The sequence below is a fragment of the Haliotis rufescens genome, unplaced genomic scaffold (assembly GCF_023055435.1).
Source record: "Haliotis rufescens isolate VD_foot unplaced genomic scaffold, xgHalRufe1.0.p SCAF_53, whole genome shotgun sequence".
NCBI lineage: Eukaryota > Metazoa > Mollusca > Gastropoda > Lepetellida > Haliotidae > Haliotis > Haliotis rufescens.
In genome coordinates this window covers 693,668-712,171 of record NW_025964257.1, presented here as the reverse complement: position 1 = coordinate 712,171, position 18,504 = coordinate 693,668, and the positions used below count along the sequence as shown (strand labels likewise).

General features: G+C 39.3%; 1 protein-coding gene and 1 long non-coding RNA gene across 4 annotated transcripts; both read left to right on the top strand.

The window, feature by feature from the left end:
• Positions 1-2,073: 2,073 nt before the first annotated feature.
• On the top strand, positions 2,074-5,919 carry LOC125374182. 2 transcript variants are annotated; one of them, XR_007218536.1, is made up of 3 exons: positions 2,074-2,263; positions 4,680-4,825; positions 5,812-5,919. It is a non-coding gene; the product is annotated as an uncharacterized LOC125374182 (long non-coding RNA). The 2 variants fall into 2 exon arrangements; XR_007218535.1 differs by lacking the exon at positions 2,074-2,263 and adding an exon at positions 2,272-2,409.
• A 7-nt stretch (positions 5,920-5,926) lies between these two features.
• LOC125374176 (myosin-binding protein C, fast-type-like) lies at positions 5,927-16,817 on the top strand. Of its 2 annotated transcripts, none has more exons than XM_048385016.1 (6): positions 5,927-6,114; positions 10,390-10,650; positions 12,244-12,285; positions 12,846-12,908; positions 13,547-13,807; positions 15,353-16,817. In XM_048385016.1, the coding sequence occupies exons 1-6, from the start codon at positions 5,955-5,957 to the stop codon at positions 15,406-15,408; spliced, it is 843 nt and encodes a 280-aa protein (XP_048240973.1). In that variant the 5' UTR covers positions 5,927-5,954; the 3' UTR covers positions 15,409-16,817. The 2 variants fall into 2 exon arrangements, with proteins under 2 accessions (XP_048240973.1, XP_048240974.1); XM_048385017.1 differs by lacking the exon at positions 5,927-6,114 and adding an exon at positions 6,125-6,168.
• Positions 16,818-18,504: the final 1,687 nt, after the last annotated feature.

The following is an 18,504-nucleotide window of genomic DNA, read 5'->3' as shown; positions in this document are numbered from 1 at the left end:
ACTTTTATAAGTATATATTTTCTCCTTGGCTTCCCATTGATATGAAATTAGTTATATGTGTTAAGAAAGAGATGGTCTCTTCTGAAACTAGCTGTAGAAGAGATTGTGACGTCACTTCTGAAACTGTCTGTGGCGGCGAATAGGTCCAGGGTGATATCATACCAGAATGGAGATATAATACCCTGGACAATCGAGGATGCAAATGACGGAAAAGGTTCGATGAATATTTTCGATAAATGTCAAATGGTAAAACGCCATTAAGTCGATATTGATCATATTGTTATTCATTACTCTCGGGGCTGTTGGATGGCCTAGTGGTTAAAGCGTTCGCTCGTCACGCCGAAGACCCTGGTTCGATTCCCGACATGGGTACAATGTGTGAAGCGTAAACCAATACTCACTCACACACTCACTTTTGCATAACACATGGTCAGCAGGACCTGTTGTTGTGTGTCGACCAACGTGCATAGAAATACAAGGGTCAAAACCAGGTCCATAGTCACAGGAAACTCGGGTAAAAAGTACCGCGTGCAACGGGTTGATTAATGCGTAGTTCCCGGGCTGTATATCGATTTAATCATGTATAGCAAATATGTTGGGAATAGGTAACAAATGATTAATGATATATGCTATCATTCCACAGTAGTGAGTGAGTGAGTGAGTGAGTGAGTGAGTGAGTGAGTTGGTGAGTCGGTGAGTGAGTGAGTTGGTGAGTGAGTCGGTGAGTGAGTTGGTGAGTGAGTGAGTGAGTGAATTGGTGGATGAGTAGGTGGGTAGGGATGTTAGTGAGTGAGTGAGTTGGTGGATGAGTGAGTGAGTGAGTGAGTGGATGGGTAGGGACAAAAACTTTAATTTAACTTAAACAAATTTTTTGTTGTTTAACTCCTCTTGGGACTAGAAATACGTTTCTTGAATGACACTCATTTTCGCATCCTACTTTACAGACCATAGACGTTTTATCTCAGTGAGATAGATTAATATTAATGCTACGACTACAAAATTGAAAATAATCAGTCGGGTTCCTGTTACGCATCTCTGGAATACAATTAGCGACAGCTATCTGATTGGCAGGAAGAGATAGAGGGAAATTGATATGAGTCAACATAGGGAATGCATCTGAAACCATTTTTGTCACTGATGCGTCAACATGTGGAGATGTCTCATCATAAAACTTCACTGAGGCCTTGAATATTGTAACTCTGATCAAACAACACGGAACGCGCGTCATCGGGGATCCAATGCTAAAAATATTCATTTAAATCCTCAGTACTCTTGTTTTGAATGGAATAATAAAATATATTATTTATTTCGCTGTTTAGAGAGAGATAACTCTTGCTACTAAACAACACCTGGGGCTGCTCATATAGATTTTCATAGGGGGAGTGAGTGAGCAATTGTTTTGAACAATATTCCAGTAATATCACGGCGTATCATGTTACTTGTTTGTTTGTTTGTTTGTTTAATGCCGCACTCAGCAATTATATGACGGCGGTCTGTAAATAATCGAGTCTGGACCAGACAATCCTGTGATTGTTATGATGACCATCGATCCACACAATTGAGACACAATGACATGCATCAACCAAATCAGCGAGCCTGACCCTCCGATCCCGTTAGTCGCTGGGTGGCTGTTATGTGTACACGACAATGTGTATTTCCTCTTCTTTAGTGATGAAGTATTCTCAATCTTACACCAGGTTAATACAAAACAAAACAATCATTATTCTTACCTGTCTGTACACTATACCTACAAGGAGTTCCCCTTGTCAGTAAACAAGACGGTCGTACACTCATCAAGGGCCCAGTTCTGTAGTTTCGCGGCCCTTAAGAAGGATGATCAACATCGAAATGCGACAGGAACTCTACCGGCAACAAGGAAGTGAAAGGGGAATATCAGACAGTGACGTCATTAAATCAGTCGCCGGTTCATTGTGTGTGCGACCAAAACTGGGTAAACTCTACAGGGTGGGGTACCGGTCCACGTCTTATAGAGGGGAAAGTTAGACGGTCAACGTCTTATAGAGGGGAAAGTTAACGGGCGACATGTTATAAAGTGATTTTAGTGTATCTCACAAATACGTGCACTACATATGCTACCTATTGTGTGCGAGAAGGCCACGTCGTCTCTGATGCAGAACCGAACGTAATTGACAGATAGTGAGGAGACTGTTTGTGTCTAACACACTGATAAGGGATACCCTGCGGTTGTCAGAAGGGATACAGTGCTGTTGCCAAAGTGGTTGCTGCTTGTGCTGTCGAAAAAGTATACACTTTTGTTGCCAACAGTGAGCAGTGAAACACTTGTGGCTTATTTATGGATATTCCGCTATTGTCTATGGAAATGGTCTGATGTTGTTTAAAGGAATATTCTCTTGTCGTTGATAGGATATAGAGGAAAGCACACGGCAGGTAAGTGTTTGATGTGCCGCAGGTTGAAGAGGACAGGATAACGAGTTTATGTTCAGGAAGTAGTGGTATGTTATAGGCGACTCATTTAAAGATGTGACTTGTTATATGTTAAAGGCGGGACGAGCGACAAGCTATAGTTGGGATGGTGGGATGGGCGACATGCTATAGTGGGAAAGGTGCGTTTATGAGGCGGGACAGGATGACTCCCTAATGGAAAACAGAACACGCCGTCATTTAAATCGACCCAGTTTCATCTTTGTGGAGTGAAGACGTTGATATGCATACATTGGGTGGCCTAGCGTAAAATACACCGGTTGTGTACACATGACTACAACCAGCGTGTAGAGTTCTCCAAGTAACCCGCACGACTCTACTGATCAACCCCGCTGTGAGACGATCTAATATCACCATTTTACTTCCTTGTTGTGGGTAGAGCTCGTATTGCATAGTCCTGTTTATCATCCTTCTTAAGGGCCGCGGAACTACACAACTGGGCCCTTGATGAGTGTTGGTAAAATTCCAAAATAATTACGTGCACATATGTCATGCTTCACATGCCGTAAGTGTCTTGATAAGAGGGAACATCTTATATGTGGGTGTAATTTACAAACACGTGGTAATAATGATTGTTTTGCATGTTTAATGTGCTGAACAAAGATTTCTGACGTCTGTGATATTGGCCAGTGGGGAATATAGGACTTGTGTTTCGTATCTAAACTGTTTAACTGTTTCCGTTATAAACTTATCAAAAGAAACCAAGACTCACACCAGTTCAAGTGAGTGAGTGAGTGAGTATAGTTTTACGCCGCTTTAAGCAATATTCGAGTAATATCACGGCGGGGAACACCAGAAATGGGCTTCACACATTGTACCCATGTCGGGAATCGAACCCGGGTCTTCGGCGTGACGAGCAAACGCTTTAACCACCAGGCTACCCGAACGCCCCCAGACCAGTTCAAGATTCAGGCCGTCCAATTTATCTCCTTTCCGAAAGAACACTCTAATCCCCTTATTTAACTAAATCTCATGAAAAAAAAAAAGTGTCGCTAGATGAGAACAGTCCTAATAAAAAGGTGATTAAGTGAGTGAATGTTGTTTAGCGCCGTAGTCAGTGAAACTCTAACCATATCTGACCTGAACAGAAACAGCAGTGATTGAAAAAAACAAGAGGAGTGATCCACACCATCCGTGCACGATGACAAGTAGTCAAAATTATGAAGGAAACACTCCAACCAAAGCCCCACTTAATAAGCCATGCATTCTGTTATGATTGCACAAGTGGCACATGTCGTCATAATATTTGGATGATGCAATTCTGAAATGTCAACATTGAAGGTCGCAATGCCTTCCTCTCACAAAGGGCTGTTTATGTTAATATCCATTGTACTATGGGCCTTGTTGCCTAAATGACAGAAGAAACTGTTTGTCTGTTTCAGAAGGCATATACCCAGATTGTTGTTCAATCGCAAGCATTGTCTCTGCATAAAGAGCGAAGTAAATATTATTTTTTGCAAAAGGTGCACATCCTAGGATTTAACTGAATCATTTTTACATGTGGTCCCCGATGACGCGCGTTCCATTTTGTTTGATCAAGGTTAATGGCCGAGGCCTCAGTAGACGGCTATCTTTAGCCTAGTACCTTCGCAAAACCTGCATCATACGAAGCCGAAGAAATGTTCCGTTAGGCAGGAACCGTTCACTTTACAACCCCCTTTGTAATCAACCACCACTGCAGCCATCTGCACCTGTACACAACAGTTGGTGAGGTGTTTGCAGTGACAGAGTATTTTTATCAATGGAAAGCCAAGAAGGAGTGTGTGTGAACCTTTTGTGTAATGAGAAAGCAATGATTTTTATTTTAAGGATGCGTTGTAAAGTTGTTTAGTTTAATGTGCCAACCGTGTCGTTGTGCCCTTCTAATTCTGCTGGATGAAGCTCAATAGATCCTCAATACAGCCTCAATACAGCCTCAATACAGCCTCAACACATTCATTCATTCACAATGTAAAGGTGGGTCCCTACCCACAAAGGAATTAGCTGCAGCTACTCCGAGGTAGGTACACCAAGGTGCAATTTTTAATAACCCCTTGCACACCATACACCGGTGCATTCCCACGCAACATTCAATACGCGGGAACGTTCTTCTGTCGGGTAAGTGTCATTGCGTAATAGAAGGGCTTGTCAGTGAGAGCGTACAGTGTGGAGGTCGAATTTGCGTAAATGCTTAACTGTTTAATGACATGCAGACAAATTCTTTGTATTATTTGCAGAAGTTGATTCCTGCAGTGGACCAACGGAACCATGGATAGAAAATATGTCATAGCAATTGCTGTATGTGCGACTGTGATAGTCGTCATCATCGTCATCGTCGTTGTCGTCGTGGCTCTGTTAATCAGACGTCGGAGGAGGGTTGTTCGTAAGTACTGACTATAGGTACTGGTTGTAGAACGTATATTGTATACCCACGCCACGACCACACAAAACTAAACCTTAAGAGAAAACCTTCTGTGCTTTTGGTTAGTAGTCAACCTAGAATCGATATTTATAATTTGGCACTGAACACTTTAGCACGAGGTTTCAATTTAAAATACGAAGGTATCGATTCTACAGCGAGACGACCTCAAATTTTAACCACAGGAAGTTAATCGCCATTATACAATGACTTAGAATGCTCTATAACGTTTTTTGACACTGTCATTACACATAGGTACATCGTTCCGCTATCCTACAGTAGCAATTATTACAGAGGTCCAAATCAAAATACACATATTATTAACTACTTCAAAATACGCTTGTAAACACATACATTTTGTTTGAAAAAAAATGAAGTTATCACATAACCCTGCAAAGATGTTATAATTTAATCGCAACCTGTTGCATACCTCCAGTGGTACATACCTTATACCTGTTGCATACCTCCAAAGGTTCTAACACCGTTAGCACTTGGTTAATAACGGTGTTAGAACCTACACCGAAACGTCGCTCTTTATTGTAATAAAGAAGTTGTTCATCCATAAATTCTTATCCTTACTTAGAACTCCAACGTCTAAATGCCTATCAAAGAAGTAATTATTCAATTGTTTGTTTCACAGGTTATAGTTACAGTGCAGAAAAAACGCTGAAATAATTGTTTTCTCAACACACTTTATTAAAAACAGATTCTGTTATTTATTTTACATTTGTATGTCATATTAGTTACCCCTTTTGAATAATACTTATTCAAAGTAAGCACCTCTCAACTCCGAACTTGAGGTGTCTGAGCTTGGCCTACGTCGCGGTTACTCGTCACAACTATCAGTAGCTGCCAAAGTAATTGTTAATTGTCTCTGTGCCACTGACAAGTTGCAGGGCGCCAGACAACCCCGATCTATGATGTTTTTCAACACTGACCTATAATTGCAGGAGTTATAAATATCCCCATACCCTCACCAGCAAATTGCAGGAGGAAAAGCAATGATGAGGACAACCCGCCTGGAACCACTGACGGATCAGGCAGTACTGTGGAGGAGAGTGAAGAGAGTGCTGACAAATATTTGTTTGGTGACATGACAGATGAAGAGAGTGTTGACGAATGTCTCTTTTATGAAGAGAGTACTGACGAATGTGTCATTCCTCACTTCATTTATTTGGGTTATGACAACAGAGATGAAGAAGTGAGTTTGCCATTGACTGTTCATCAAACGCCATGCCAAGTTTTAGGTAAAGGTATGTATGCTTCAGGAAGTAAGGCTAGAATCGAAGTAATGGCTCACTCACATGGTGAGTTTTTTCTCGGTCAATTGGCTTGTAATATTTCAGAAAGAGCTAACACAATTAACAAAAAACGAGCCAATGCAAAATAAAAGAAAGTAGTGCAAGTCAGGCTTAAGATTTATGCTCATATCATCTTCACGAGGCAAGGGACCTAACTGACTCTAGAAGTCCAGTTTCCGCCCTTGCTGAACTAGACTGGACTTATGGAGTTATATTTTGGCTGGACTGGCACAGTCCAATTAAAATCGCATAACGAAATTGACATTAACTAATTGGCAGTTAGTAAACAACATGGATTTCAACGTGCACATTTTGGACGACTGCAGGATTTGCAAAGGATGTGTACCGTCAACAATTTCCAAATCTTTTGAAGTTTTTAATCAAGGTGTTCACGTGATTTGATGCACTTCGCGAGGCAGGACCCGTTTTATTACAATAATCGTTTCGGCTGGGTGCCGCCATTTTGTTTAAAGCAAATGCAAGTTATATGAGAGGTGGAATCAGATTTGGTCAATAGGAGGGTCATAGAAGGGACATAACTTGTAATAGCCACTGGTGGCGCTGCGATCGAGTCCAGAAATCCTAGCCCAGTTCTGCAATGATTATTTCTCCATAATACAGGTGAGCCACAGAGCATTGTGGATAAATTTTAATGACCTTTGAGTTTTGTAAAGCCTCACATTAATAGGAAACACAATATGAGCAATATAATACTGCCCTCTAAACTTGGGGATTTGTGCATAACATTTGGTTATTTTCATTGCGATCCTACTGTTATCTGCGCCAATTAGGCAATAACCAAAACAGTGTTTTATTGCAACATGCTAAGATATAAAGATGGCGGACAGAACAGGCCGTTTGCTAAGTAACCGTAAGGTTTTCCTAAAACTAATCCGAAGGGATAATAGCGATGTTTGTTCCAATCATAGACACCACGGCAGTAGCAAAACACATTGTGGGATGTTGTCAGCAACACCAGGGACAGAGAGTGTCAGCACCACATGTAAATTATATTTTGTTCGATTTTTGGCAATATGTTAAATGTTTCCCTTTTGACCATGAGTGACAGGGCGACTTATACACCACGATAACACGAACATGTTTCATCTTCAGTTCATTATACAATACTAAACTGTATTGTGACGTGAAAAAGGATCCAGTAATAGAAAATAGGTGGGCAACATGAATAAGAATTGTTCGCCAGTAACCGCTAGACCCTGTAAATACTTTGATTACACTGCAGATGTTTTGTACTTCAATGTCAGAGCCATGAGATGTGAATTCCAATTGTTCGCCAGTAACCGTAACACCCTGTAAATACTCTGTTTACATTACAGATGTTTTGTACTTCGAATGTCAGGGCCGCGAGATTTGAATTCCAATTGTTAGCCAGTAACCGCTAGATCCTGTAAATACTTTGATTACACTACAGATGTTTTGTACTTCGAATGTCAGAGCTGTGAGATGTGAATTCCAATTGTTCGCCAGTAGCCGTAACACCCTGTAAGTACTTTGATTACATTACAGATGTTTTGTACTTCGAATGTCAGGGCCGCGAGATTTGAATTCCAATTGTTAGCCAGTAACCGCTACATCCTGTAAATACTTTGATTACACTACAGATGTTTTGTACTTCGAATGTCAGGGCCGCGAGATTTGAATTCCAATTGTTAGCCAGTAACCGCTAGATCCTGTAAATACTTTGATTACACTGCAGATGTTTTGTACTTCGAATGTCAGAGCTGTGAGATTTGAATTCCAATTGTTCGCCAGTCACCGCTAGACCCTGTAAATACTTTGATTACACTGCAGATGTTTTGTACTTCAATGTCAGAGCCATGAGATGTGAATTCTAATTGTTCGCCAGTAACCGTAACACCCTGTAAATACTTTGATTACATTACAGATGTTTTGTACTTCGAATGTCAGGGCCGCGAGATTTGAATTCCAATTGTTAGCCAGTAACCGCTAGATCCTGTTAATACTTTGACTACACTACAGATGTTTTGTACTTCAATGTCAGGGCCGCGAGATTTGAATTCCAATTGTTCGCCAGTAACCGCTAGATCCTGTAAATACTTTGATTACACTACAGATGTTTTGTACTTCGAATGTCAGGGCCGCGAGATTTGAATTTCAATTGTTAGCCAGTAACCGCTAGATCCTGTAAATACTTTGATTACACTACAGATGTTTTGTACTTCGAATGTCAGAGCTGTGAGATGTGAATTCCAATTGTTCGCCAGTAGCCGTAACACCCTGTAAGTACTTTGATTACATTACAGATGTTTTGTACTTCGAATGTCAGGGCCGCGAGATTTGAATTCCAATTGTTCGCCAGTAACCGCTAGATCCTGTAAATACTTTGATTACACTACAGATGTTTTGTACTTCGAATGTCAGGGCCGCGAGATTTGAATTCCAATTGTTAGCCAGTAACCGCTAGATCCTGTAAATACTTTGATTACACTACAGATGTTTTGTACTTCGAATGTCAGGGCCGCGAGATTTGAATTCCAATTGTTCGCCAGTCACCGCTAGACTCTGTAAATACTTTAAATACACTGCAGATATTTTTTCATCAGATTTTCATATTTGTCATTAAACACATTCGAGGGGGTATCAAACAGAGTTAGAGTCTATTACATAGAACTGTCATTTGATCATGAGCTGTAATTGTTTCAACATTGTCCTCTTGTAGTTCAATACACTTGTTCAATCTCTTCTCCAGGTCAGTTAACAGTTGGTAGAAGGTCAATTCTAGGTCATAATAATAATTATAACGAGTCCATTTGTATGGCGCCAAACTCCATACCAGCTCGTGTGCTCATGGCGCTTACATAGTACAAGGGTAATACTTGTCAAAGAGAAATGTTTTTGTCTAGTCTTAAATACAGATAGGGTCTCTGCAGTTTTTAGGGTTTCTCGGAGTGTATTCCACAGCATAGGTGCTTGACTGGAGAATGATCTGAAGCCATGTCCCTTTAATCTCCATCTTGGAACACTACACAAAAGCTGGGATTGTGATCGCAGTGATCTGGTAGGCTGGTACACTTGAATGAGGTTACATAGGTATCTTGGTGCTGTGCCGGAGATACACTATACATGCATGCATGCATACATACATACATACATACATACATACATACATACATACATACATACATACATACATACATACATACATACATACATACATACATACATACATACATACATACATACATACATACATACATACATACATACATACATACATACATACATTACATTTGTCATTTCATATTTCTCATCAATGTTAAACAAAAAACCAACAAACAAACATGATCAACTTCATCTCGTAATGGATGCCAAGAAACGATTTTAGCTGTAAATATTTACTCGAACGACAAAGAAGGACACTGTGTGACATAATTAGTGCACAGGAGATACTGGACGGTGGAAGAAGTTCCAGCAGCAACATAGGATCATGTGTTCCCATTTAGTGTCAGTACCGGTTATGGTTCAATGACTGAAGCCTGTGTTAAACGTTGTATCACCGGTGCGTGTATCAATATTGTAGGAGCGATACTCTGATAACTTGTGTGCACTGATCTTGGTGTGTTTACCTCTTCAAAAACAGATGGTAAGAATGACGACCATATGATGACAACCATGGCGACACTTACGGACCGATCTTTGATAATCTGGGATTTTGTATGGGGACTAGATATTTTTTCAGCTACAGCTACAGAACCAGATATCCTTTTTGGATTAAAACTGATGAGCCTATATATTTCTAAAGCATGTCAAGCTGACACACACAATGTAGCTGAAATGCTGTTCAAAGCAGTGTAAAACCAAAATCATTCACTCTTTAGAACACCAGCTATTTTCAATGTATCCACAGACCCATGAAGATCCGGGGTAGAATAGATCTTCAGCAACCCATGCTTGCCGTAAAAGGCGACCATGCTTGTCGTAAGAGGCGACAAACGGGATCGGGTGATCCGGCTCTCTGACTTGGTTGATGCATGTCATCGATCCCAATTGCGTGGATCGATGCTCATGATGTATATCACTGTATTGGCTGGTACAGACTCGATTTTTTACAGACCGTCGTCATATAGGTTGAATAGTGAGTGCGGCGTAAAACGACAAACCAACAACAAACAACAACATTGTATCCAAAATTTAAGAAAACAAGGATAAACAAACACCTTTATTGTTTCAATAATACGGCACCAGGTATCGAGCTTGTTCTGCAGAACCAGGAAGTGATGTTTGGAGACTCGGCCACCTTCAGATTGAGGCTACATGATGACACTGATGAAGCCGGCGAGTGGACCAGGGATGACGTCACACTTACTCAGTCCGAGAAAACACATATCTCTATCAATGGAAGGGACCGTCAGCTTACTGTCACAGATGTCCATCTTCCTGACACAGGGGAATATGCCTACAGAGTGGGGGAGGACATGACATCAGCCCACCTGTCAATAAATGAAGGTAAATGGACAGTTATTCAGTTGTTTTCAATTATACTGAATGGACAAAACAGTCTCTGTGTCATTTGTAAGGGCACTCTAATATTGTTAGCTAAATGACATCTATATAACGTTTGTTATTGGTTGATTTGTTTCTAAAATAAGTTTTATATCTACCTTTGCCTTTTGGTAATTCACAAGGGCACCAAACATAATAAGACCAAGGACTTGTCTGAACATAACATTATCTATCATCCTAAACTGGCTCCAACAGGAGATATCGCTTGGATGAGATCAAGCGACATCAAATGAAAATACTAATGGCTCTGCTACTAAAACTGTTAGCAATACGTTTTACACAGCTTATTAATTCCTGTCTACAAACTGAAAAAGTTGGAAGAATGATGTTTGATGATAAATAAAATCCCACCCTCGTACGCGTGTTTTTCATATCAAATATATCAACACTCTTTGATGAAAGTGTAAAAAACCTCGGCAAGCCTCGGAGTTTTTCCATTGTTATCAACTCGTGTTGATATATTTGATATCAAAAGACACTCGGGTGAGATTCTCTATATTCATTCCCTTATTGTTTCCAACTGTTTATCAAGACCAGAGTATTGGAGTTATTCTGAGACATCGGTATTTATATAGTATCATGGTTCCAGGCCATCTTCAAAGCCTGAAAATCTCCTGAAGAATTATCTGTATGTCAATGGCACATTAAACATATCATCTTCAAGTCTGGCCGCAAACTAGAAATGTGTTGACTGTCGTTTCTTGTGATTGACCAAATATGATGATCAAGGTCTAAAGACTTCTTTTATTAAGACATGATCCACGAGACTAATTTGTACTGCACTGGACATTTATTTTGTTTTCACAAACTGGAAGGGAATTGAAGTTGATGACCTTGATATGACCAATACATCAAGTCGGAAGATCTAATGCGTTACCTCGAGGCATCGTCAATCACCAAAGTTTGTTCATAAGAACTATTCATATAACTTGACCAGTCACGTCAGTTCTCTGGACCAGTCATGGTTTAATCTGACGACCATGTAGTTGTGTTTAAGCATAAGGTGACTTAAGACCATCAATGGTGCATTTACTGGAGAGAATTACTACGATGTCTGTGCAGTGAATGTAGTTGTTGTCCAGGCACTGTTGGAGCAGATTTAGTTTCTGCTCAACGTTTTGAGGGAGTGGATGTAGTTGGCGCTCATGGGGCCGATGAAGTAGATGTGGTTGTCGATCCAGGATGTGTTTGATATCACCAGGACATCAAGTCGGAAGATCTTATGAGCTACCTCGAGCCATCTTACTATACATCACTTGGTATGAGGTTGTATTATAGTAGGTATGTGTTTATCTCAACCGAACGGGATGTCATTTAATAGCAAATCCAAGGTGAACTGTAACGATTTCTGAGGCTTTAAAAGAAACTGCGATGAAAGGTCTTGTTCTGATTTTTGCCAATATACGACATTCGCTACAATCGTAATGTACATGAAGCACATGCATTTAGTTCGAAACTTACTTCAAGCACTCTGATAATACTCAGTAATGTCAGACAGAGATGCTATCTGTTACATAACCTTTTTTTGTATTTCAGCATATGGCTTCGGTTCTGTTCAACACCCTTCTCCACCACCCGGTAATATATAGAACATTATTTTCGTGTTCCTGCCATACTATGAACTCGTTCCTAATCTTGGAACACTACACAAAAGCTGGGATTGTGATCGCAGTGATCCTGTAGGCTGGTGCACTTGAATGAGGTCACACAGGTATCTTGGTGCTGTGCCGGAGATACACTGGTAGGTAATGACAAGAACCAAACACACACACACACACACACACACACACACACACACACACACACACACACACACACACACACACACACACACACACACACATACACACACACACAGACAGACACACACACACACACACACACACACACACACACACACACACACACACACATTTTAGCTGTAAATATTTACTCGGATGACAAAGAACGACCCTGTGTGACACAATAAGTACACAGGAGATACTGGACGGCGGAAGAAGTTCCAGTGGCAACATTGGACCATGTGTTCTCATTTAGTCTCAGTACTGGTTATGGATTAATGACTAAAGCCTGTGTTAAACGTTGTCTTCTGTTTCGAACCTGTATCATCAGCGCGTGTATCAATATTGTTGTTGCAGGCGCAGCCTTCCATCGCGCGATAAGCGATGACTTTCTTGGGTTTATCCATGTAAAAACAGATGGTAAGCATGGCGACACTTACGGACCTACCTTTGATAACATGGACGGTCTGGGATTTTGTACTTTTCAGCTACAGAACGAGATATCGTTTTTGGATTAAGACTGATGAGCCTAAATATTTCTTTTATACAGAACATCTTGCAACAATGGGTTTTTTCAGCAATCTGAAACATTATTATTTCTTTCAAGCTTTTTTCTGGTATAAATCTTTTATTTATCCAAAAAAAAACCAGGCCAACCATATGGGATATAATGTTGCCTATTATTAGCTAGGGTTGGATATAAATGAGTTTTATTTTCCGCAATAATGATGATGTATAGAAGGGGTTTAGTTTCCGTTATCACCATCTTGATCAGGGTAGGTTGACTTTCTGTGATAACTATCTTTAAAAAGAGAGGAATTAAAGTTGTCTTTGGGGAATAGATAAATCATGTTCGGAATTTGGTTAAATATATGACGTCATCAACTTTTTTAAAAACCATACGAAGCTGACACAAACACTGTAGCTTAAATGCTATTTAAAGCGGTGTTAAACAAAAATCACTCAATCTTTAGAACACCAACTCTTTTCCATTTTATCACATTCTTAGAAAATAACGATTACCAAACACTTTTATTGTTTCCATAATACGCCACCAGGTATAGAGCTTGGTCTGAGGAACAGCATAGTAATGTTGGGAGACTCGGCCACCTTCAGACTGAGGCTACATGATGACACTGAGGAGGCCGGTGAGTGGACCAGAGACGACGTCACACTGACTCATTCCAACAAAACACAGACCTCTATCAATGGAAGATGCCGTCAGCTGACTGTCATAGATGTCCATCCTCCTGATACAGGGGAATATGCTTACAGAGTGGGGGAGGAAATGACATCAGCCCACCTGTCAATGAATGAAGGTATGATGGTGTTTTCAATTATCCTGAATGGACAAAACAGTCTTTATGTCATTTGTAAGGGCAGTCTAACATTGTTAGCTAAATGACATCTATATAACGTTTGTAATTGGTTGATTTGGTTCTAAAATTAGTTTTATATATACCTTTGCCTTTTGGTAATTCACAAGGGCACCAAACATAATAAGACCAAGGACTTGTCTGAACATAACATTATTTACCACCCTAAGCTGGCTCCAACAGGAGATATCGCTTGGGTGAGAACAAGCGACATCAAATGAGATCACTAATAGCGCTGCTACTGAAGCTGTTAGCAGTAGGGGCGGTTGGGTAGCCTAGTGGTTAAAGGGTTCGTACGTCACGTCGAAGACTCGGCTTCGATTCCCAAAATGGGTACAATGTGTGAAGCCCTTTCTGATGTCCCCCGCCGTAAGCAGTACTTTTTACAGTGCTTATTACTGTCTACAAACTGAAAAAGTTGGAAGAATTATGTTAGATGACAAATAAAATTCCACTTTCGTGGGTTTTTTTCATATCAAGCATATCAACACTCATTGATAAAAGTGAAAAAAGTCCTCGGCAAGCCTCCTCCAAGTTTTACCATTTTTACAAATCGAGTTGATATATTTGATATCAAAAGACACTCGGGTGAGCTTCTCTATATTCATTCCCTTATTATTTTCAAGCTGTATATCAAGACCAGTGTATTGGAATTATTCTGAGACATCGGTATTTATATAGTATCAGGTCTCCAGGCCATCTCCAAAGCCTGAAAATCTCCTGACGAATTATCTGTATGTAAATGGCACATTAAACATGTCGTTTCTTGTGATTGTCCAAATATGATGATCAAGGTCTAAAGACTTATATTATAAAGACATGACGCACGAGACTAATTTGTCCTGCACTGGACATTTATTTTGTTTTCACAAACTGGAAGGGACAAGTCACGTCAGTTCTCTGGACCAGTTATGGTTTACATCTGACGACCATGTAGTTGTGTTTAAGCATAAGGTGACTTAAGACCATCAATGGTGCATTTACTGGAGAGAATTACTACGATGTCTGTGCAGTGAATGTAGTTGTTGTCCAGGCACTGTTGGAGCAGATTTAGTTTCTGCTCAACGTTTTGAGGGAGTGGATGTAGTTGGCGCTCATGGGGGGTGATGGAGTAGATGTGGTTGTCGATCCAGGATGTCTTTGATATCACCAGGACATCAAGTCAGAAGATCTTATGAGCTACCTCGAGCCATCTTACTATACATCACTTGGTATGAGGTTGTATTGTAGTAGGTATGTGTTTATCTCAACGGAACGGGATGTCATTTGATTGCAAATGCAAGGTGAACTGTAACGATTTCTGAGGCGTTAAAAGAAACTGCGACGAAAGGTCTTGTTCTGATTTTTGCCAATATACAACATTCGCTACAATCGTAATGTACATGAAGCACATGTATTTAGTTACGAAACTTACTTCAAGCACTCTGATAATACTCAGTAATGTCAGACAGAGATGCTATATGTTACATAACCTTTATTGTATTTCAGCAATTTGCTACCGTTCTGTTCTACACCCTCCTCCACCACCGATCATACCAATATGACCTGCGAGGCAACAAAATGAAGATCATGACAGAAGAATATTTTCCTGCAACTCGGGACACAAGTGTTGGCTTCCATTGTCTATTGCTTATCACCTATCAGCGCCAATCATCTGTTGGCTTCCTTTGTAAGCTTCTACCTTCTGTTGGCTTCCCTTGTTAGTTTCTATCCTTTGTTAATTTCCACCTTTTGTTATCTTATTAATTTTGATGTCCTTACATGCACATATATATGCTTTCCTGATTCATGGCATTCATTCACCTGATGAAGGAGTAAGCATTTACTCCGAAAAGCTGTGTTCCTCATCATAAAGAGGTTGACATCCATATATTCTCTTTCTTATGTGTATCACTTAAATATGCCTTTCAAAGACCTGAAGGAGAGAAATGTTTGATATCCTGGCGAAAAGTGTCAAAACACACTGTTATATGAACTTGCTGATGTCACATTTTTAGATGTGATATTGTTGGATAGTATGAGTACTGTTTCGGCTTATACATGATGTTTTGAAATGGTGTTAAGAGAATACATGATCCTGTTAAATGTTATTGCTTTTCAAATGCTTTTTTTGTAATTTGACATTAAACGTCTGCAGTACGACTTTCAGTGATCATGTTAATGAGGTTTGGCGGAGCATTGGTTTTATTGGACCCTAATTACTTTATGATGGTTGGGTCTCTCTTTGTCTCAGCTCCAAAGCCATGACGCTGGGAAAGGGCAGCATTTGATTAATGAGAGTAGGTTTTATCATGGAGGATACACTTGAGGTAGATGGTTCTACTAATTACCGTAACACAGGAAGAGACCTGTAGACGTGTATAAGATGGCCTTTGCCCCTAAATATATGCAGAGACATCCTCTGAATATCTATATATGTAAATGTTACGGTACTGTAGCTATCTGCGCAAACTTTTGCAAAATGGGCATAAGGTCACGGACACGAAGGCTATAGATACTATACCTTATTTGATTTTTTAGATGATAAAGTACATTATCTGGTATAATAGATTCAGTTATTATATCTACAATTTGATTTGCGATATCAGTAAACATTTCAGGATATAATAAAATCAATTTTTAATATAAATTCTTTCTTTGGTATCCATAAATGAATTATTGATATCAAGTAAGAATCGACATCTTGAGACCAGACTTGGTGCAGAAAAGAGACACTTACGTGAGGGAAGAAAGTCAACAATTGAATTTGCAGATGCTGTGGCCCATTTTGTACGATTGTGATGATCAGGAAATGTAGTGTTGGTTTATTATAAATTGTCGATTTGTATTTTAAATTTGATGTTGAGACATTATAAACCGTTGTGATATTAGAATATTAATTGTAAAATTCAATCATGTTCATGTGCTGTGATAAGGAAATCATGTGAAATCAAATACTTTATAAATAAAAAAAATCTATTACTGCATGTTTGTTCATACTCCTATTCATTGAAATCGTAGTGTGTCCATAGAGCGTCGGTCCCCCCTAAAAAGACAGTGGGACATACCCACAGGTGTTAGTCCATTAATCCCTGTGTTGTTCTAAGTTTTCCAATGTTTGGAAACCGGGAGTACACCGTTTTGAATACATACTGACTGACACTCTTGATGGGTCGGTGATTAAGACAACAAATCAAGGCACCCGCTTCCTGCCTGTTCAGTATGTACGTGTGATAACATGGCTGTATGTGTGCATGGTATGTATGGATGTATGTACCATTACGTTGATGTATGTATGTAAATTATGGGTGTGTATGTATGTATGCGTGCGTGTATAAATGTATGTAAATGTATGCAAGCCTAGATTACAAAAAAAATGCCTCGGTCGTTTGAAGCCAGAAGGCAGGGGTATTCCCGGGAAGGAAGCCTACTCTCGCAGTAGGTCACTAGAGCAGAACTTTTTCTCGCAGAATAAGGCGAGCATAGCAGAGTCAGCAGGGGGATTATCGGCTTTTGTGTGAAAACAACGCTTAAGAATGATCGACTTCCTGTTCCTGTGTACCACCGTTGGTGTTTGTTTTTTTCAGAGAAATAAACTGAAACTGACACTGTGAACAGATTACGAATTGAACATCAAAAGTGTCTGTCAGGTTTCTAAGTACTTTTCCTGGAGAATATGTGTCTTGCACAAGCGCTATGTTAAGGCTTTACTTTTCGTTTATTTAGCAGGCCCCTCATTCTCACAAACAGTCGAACTGTTTATATTACTATATCCTGCTATGCTTTACATCTAACAAAGCTATACATTACTATTATATTAGGCCTTAACCTTACCTTCATTTGAAACTTTTTCCCTCTTTTACACAAGCCATAGGTTCCAGTATTATACTTAATCTAGCCCTATTTACATATATACATAAATCATACATAATTTATAGTCATAATTTATAATATGATATAATATAATATAATATAATATAATATAATATAATATAATATAATATAATATAATATAATATAATATAATATAATATAATATAATATAATAATCTTGGCAAGTGGTAATGAATTTTGATATTCATTTTATTATAATCTGTTAAATTGTGCAAAACTTTGTGTGTTAAATCATAAATATTCAAAGGGACTGTTCCCTACACCCATCAATATCTTAATGAATGAACAGATTATTGTATGGATTATATAAGACCTCACTATGTATATGTTTTACATTTGCGTGCATGAAAGATAGGGTTGAGGGAGAAAGGAAATATTTTCCTAAACATTTCCAGTAACTAGTGGATGAAATTGGACCTTGCTAAACCTGAGGATAGCATCAAATCCGTGATAGATTTGACAGATCTCACAGGGTGACATTCAACAGGTTCATTACCATAACAGTTTAAAGAGAAGAAATTTGAAGTGAACTACATTGGAAAATAAGAGAAGAAATTAATAGTCAATGTGTTTTATCATAAAAAAACTCTCAGTTCGGTAACCAACAGTTGTTATTTTAGTACTTTCAACAGGAATCCTAAACCTTCTCTTACGCTTTTATGATGTATTATGACAAAGTGAAAACAACAGACATTAACGTGCAACAAAGCATTTTCCATGGACTTCAGAGTAATTAAAACTACACCATATCAACTACAGATTGCTTC

What these genes read in the sequence shown, in the direction of transcription:
- LOC125374176 (XM_048385016.1), top strand. Translation starts at nt 5,955, where the DNA reads ATGACAGATGAAGAGAGTGTTGACGAATGTCTCTTTTATGAAGAGAGT. An exon ending in ATGCCAAGTTTTAGGTAAAG is followed by an intron (nt 6,115 to 10,389) that starts GTATGTATGCTT and finishes ATACGGCACCAG; the next exon opens with GTATCGAGCTTGTTCTGCAG. An exon ending in CCACCTGTCAATGAATGAAG is followed by an intron (nt 13,808 to 15,352) that starts GTATGATGGTGT and finishes ATTGTATTTCAG; the next exon opens with CAATTTGCTACCGTTCTGTT.